This window comes from Aphanomyces astaci (genome assembly GCF_000520075.1).
Source record: "Aphanomyces astaci strain APO3 unplaced genomic scaffold supercont1.78, whole genome shotgun sequence".
NCBI lineage: Eukaryota > Oomycota > Saprolegniomycetes > Saprolegniales > Verrucalvaceae > Aphanomyces > Aphanomyces astaci.
The window spans coordinates 194826-199315 of record NW_009798341.1 but is presented as its reverse complement, the minus strand read 5'-3'; the positions used below and the strand labels follow the sequence as shown (position 1 = coordinate 199315).

The 4490-nt window shown below is 50.7% G+C and overlaps 1 protein-coding gene across 1 annotated transcript; it reads right to left on the bottom strand.

The window, feature by feature from the left end:
* Positions 1–2490: 2490 nt before the first annotated feature.
* Positions 2491–2836, bottom strand: H257_16009 (hypothetical protein; the record flags this gene model as incomplete). The annotated part of the gene is made up of 2 exons (XM_009844327.1): positions 2491–2749; positions 2772–2836. 2 exons carry the CDS (start codon positions 2834–2836, stop codon positions 2491–2493), a joined length of 324 nt encoding a protein of 107 aa, XP_009842629.1.
* Between the last annotated feature and the right edge of the window lie 1654 nt (positions 2837–4490).

The window sequence follows — 4490 nt, the reverse complement described above, 5'->3', positions numbered from 1 at the left end:
AGTTCTCATTCTTGCAGGAAACTAATTAACACAAGGGATCAAGGTCATAAAAATGCCTAACGTTACACATAATGCGCGACACATATAGTCTGTGGATTTGCACCTCCCATGGGGACCAACAAAATGTGACATGACCGCTTATAAAAATACTATAATTTAATACTCTATTCAAGTAAAGAAAAAAAGTATACGGTATGGGTCAATGGAACTACAAGCCATAGAATACACAACTCCCCCCCAGTATCTCCCTTGAACAGACGCGCAATGCTCACTCCACGAATCCCGGTATGTCCGTCTTGAAATCTTGTGTCGAGGCTTCGTTGGCAGCACTGTGGCTGTAGATAGCACTGACATTCAAGGTTATCAAGTAGTGGGGTGGAAAGTTGTTTAAATTGTGCCGGGAAAAATCCCGCCAATCATAGTCGAGGTAACGATATCGCTGATTATTATTGGCTGATTTGAAATTTTATTCCCGCGCCGTTACTCAGCGTCGTTCCCTGTACCATGGTGCTAGTATACATCAAACTGTTTCTTCGGAGCGACGAGCTGGTTCAGTTGAAAGGTAGTGACATCTGCTACGAGTTGACTGTGGTCGACACTCTGGGGTTTGTGGAAGCTATGGCGTTCGTTGTACAGGGAAAATGTGACAAAGCACCAGTGACACTGATGCTGTGGTCCGATGAGACGTTGCCAGTTTTGTGTCCTATCCGGCATCTCTTTGTTCTGATTGGCGCATTTGGTATCAGCTCTGGCGGGTTCCTGTTTGGTGGCAAAACCCATGACCATATATTGGCGTCAACATTTCACAACATAACCAGTTTAAGAACGTGTGCCACAGTTGATCAACCGGGATGGACCGTTCGGCACTCATTCGTGTCAAAAGACGGCATACCATTTTGCTATGTGGGGTCTGGGACAGCAGGAGGAAATCATGCAGAGTGCCCGTCATAAGCAACCGCAGCAAGCAATGAAGTACAAACGTGACGTAACGATTCTGCTCGAAGTATACATGTATAGCTAGCTCGTGCAAATAATCGCAACCTGTCAGCTGTTTTGTCACTGTGGAAGTCTATATTATGTGTCAAAGCACAGGTGGGTCGCAGTGTTAACACTGAGCGTGCAACCAATTGTAGATCCATCGAAACGCATGCCAAGACCTTCTTGGCTAACCTGGGCAGTGAGATACTGATGGTCCAATCTTGGAGATGGTCGAGCAAGCAGTGCAGTACAATCGGCCAGTGTCTGCGAAGGAAGCAATCAATCAATTGTGTACAAAACACTTCAAAGCGGAAATAATGCCGCAGCTACTCGCATTGGTGGAGAGCTATGTGTTGGAGGCCAAAAGCAACCAATCACTACAGCAGGGTATTGACGTGGACAGTGGTTCAACGAGGTGTAATGCAGGTGGGTGGTCCATTACTACCCCCTGCATCCCTTTCTGCTGGAAAGGTTGTCTGTTGGGGGAACCATTGACGATACTGTTCACAATAATGTGTAAACTTTTGCTGGCGATAAATGTACTGGTTATAGTGGCATAACTAAGCAATAAGGGGGCACGAAGGAGAGTAACGTTAGTTACAGTCGCGGTCCATATCATAGCTGTACTACTAAGTTAGTACAGTACGCAGCACTATATAAGTTAGTTCGTACTACTAACAGGGCGTTCCTTGCATATTGTACCAGCATGTTCAATAACTATAACTGAAGCTACTCTGCAATGATAGTTCACCTTAAAATCTATTGCTTCGTGTCATAAGGCTATATATTTATGTGACCTCAACTGCAGAAGGGAACGAACATACCAATCGTTTGGTCGAGTCGCAGTGAAACGCATGGGTGTAGCAAATATACTAGGGGGTAGTGAATATACAGGGGGTAGTGAATATACAGGGGGTAATGTATGTACTAAGGGAGTAGTGAATATACTAAAGGGGTTGTGAATATACTAAAAGGGAATATTGGGTGGTGGTGAATATATTAAGGGAGTAGTGAATACACTCAAGGGGTAGTGAATACTGTACACTGGGGTGTGTGAATATACTAAAAGGGGATATTGGGGGGTAGTGTGTTTACGTGGGGGTATTGAATGGGTACTAGTTCTACGTAGTACTGTAGTATATCCTTAGGCATAACATGCGACTAGAAAGCTACAGCTGACAGGTATTGTTGCCACATACTGTTGGGGTATTGATTTCACAGTCATAAGGATTTGAATTCGTCTGAAACTTGCAGTTGCCGCATCCTGTTTTGTCTCCCGCTTCTTCTTGGCTTTCGGCCACGGGACCTTCGTCAAGGCAGCAAATATACACACTGACATTAGTGAGGTTAAACACGCCACGAGGCGCCTACTGACTAGCATTCACTAAGTACTCAGTACCTCCTCTAAGGTATCGGAACCTTTGACACGCCACACACACAGAGTGTGTGTTTGCAATGGGTCAAACTAACGCGCGACCCAATTGCTCTGCACGCTGCAGAACACTTCTCCTCCTACGGAAAGTCAAGTGTCTTGATGAGGGCGGCCACCGCAGGGTCTTCCTTGTTCGCCGCCGCCCACTTGCGAAATACGACTGGAATGTCGTCCAGCAAATTCGCCGCAGGTTCCCAGGACGATTCTCCATCGTCAAGGCTAAGCCACTTCACCAAAACTTGGTGTTGGCCATCCACGCAGCGCGCTTCGTCCAGGCGCTCCACATGAAATCCGCCATCGCCAAACGCGATCAGCACCTCGAGGTCTTCGGTCACCTCTCTTCCACCTTCGTGGTCTGTACATCTTCAATCGGCACGCGTGATGGACCGTGACTTCATACGGTGGCACCAGCTGCTGAGTCTCCATCACATGGTCTGTGATAACTCTGGTCACTTAGCAGGGTCCGCGCCAATGCAGTGCCAATTTCGTCGGACGGTTGACGACCGATCCGACAAGCACAAAATCGCCGACCGAAAATCGCCGACCGAAAAACCCGCAATCTTGACTTGGGATTTTCTGTCGCGGCGTCCACGCGCTTGCTGACGCAACTTGTCGCTTCGCACCGCCACGTTGTGGTGCATTTCTTCAAGCGCCACTTGGAGGTCCGTCACATGTTTCTGAAGGGCGGCGCCAAGCCAGTCCGCGACGTAAACTTCCTTGGACGTCGGGTGGACAAATCCTGCCAGCGGGGTCTTGTCTGACAGGCCGGTAAACGCTGTTACAGGCGCAATTCCTCCCAGCCGGTCCACCAGCTGATGGTTGAGGGCGCCTTGAACGAGGGGCAACACATGCGGCCATTCGTCCGCGTTCAGCTTCATTTCGCTGAGCAGCGCCTTCACGGCGCGCAGCACTAGTCGGTTGACTACTTCTACAGTCCCGTTCGCCCAAGGACTGTAGGCTGTTGTGATATGATGGTGGTCACCCACCAACTTCCGCACCTTCTCGATCACTTCGTTCTTGAAGTGAGAACCGCCATCTGACACCCATGTGTCAACGCAGCCGAACGTGGTAAACCACGTCATCAGGCACTGAGCGGTCGTGGCGGCGTCAGCGGACTCTGCCGCGAACAGCTGCACAAAGCCACTCATGTTGTCCTTCATGACAAGCACTTGCTTTTGGCCGGACTTGGCCATGGGCATCGACAACCAATCGAAATGGATGAGCTCGTTCGGCTTCTCCGCGTGAAGTGCCGAACCCAATGGACGGGGAACCATTTCTCCGTCAATGCACAGGCAGTGCAAACAGGCACGCACGAATGCTTCGACGTCCGTTGAAAGCGTCTTCCACACAAACTTGTTCGACACCGACTTGGTCGTCGCTGCGATGCGACGGTGACCGCTGGCTCCTTGGTAAGCGATCACACAAATCCGTTGCTGTAGGTCAACAGCACCGTCTGGGATCCAGATTCGTCCATCTGGGTCCACGTAAAAATGGGAATCGTCGTCCCAATCCACGCCGTTTGGGGGGTCCTCCCCCATCCATGTTTGAACGTTGGATGTCGCTGATCGTCGCGGCTGTCGGCCAGTCGAAATCCACTTGTTGCAGGAGCGACACCACATGGATCAACTTGCGAACATTCGCAACTGGTTGATCCGTCGGAGCCGAACCCCATCGGCTCAGGAGGTCACCCCACACGTTCGCGTCACCCGAGACGCACTCAATGGTGTACGGGAAGGTCGACATCACCATCGACCATCGCTGCAGCTTGTCGGCCTGGTACTTGGCCATGTTGGCGTTCGAGCCACTTGGGTTGAAGATTAACACCAGGTTGCGGTGATCCGTAAACAGACGGAAACTACGAGGGCGTACGACCAGGTAGTCGAGTCTCTTGCACGACTCGACCACGGCATAGGCCTCCTTCTCCACGATGGGCCAGCGCGCACTCGCGCCAGAAAACGATCCACTGATGAACGCAAGAGGCTGGTGCCGCTGGTCTTCGAGAGGCAAGTCGAGGTCCGTTGGCGGTACTTGTGTGGCGACCGCGCCCCAAAACAGGTCACTGGTGTCCGTGAAGACGCAG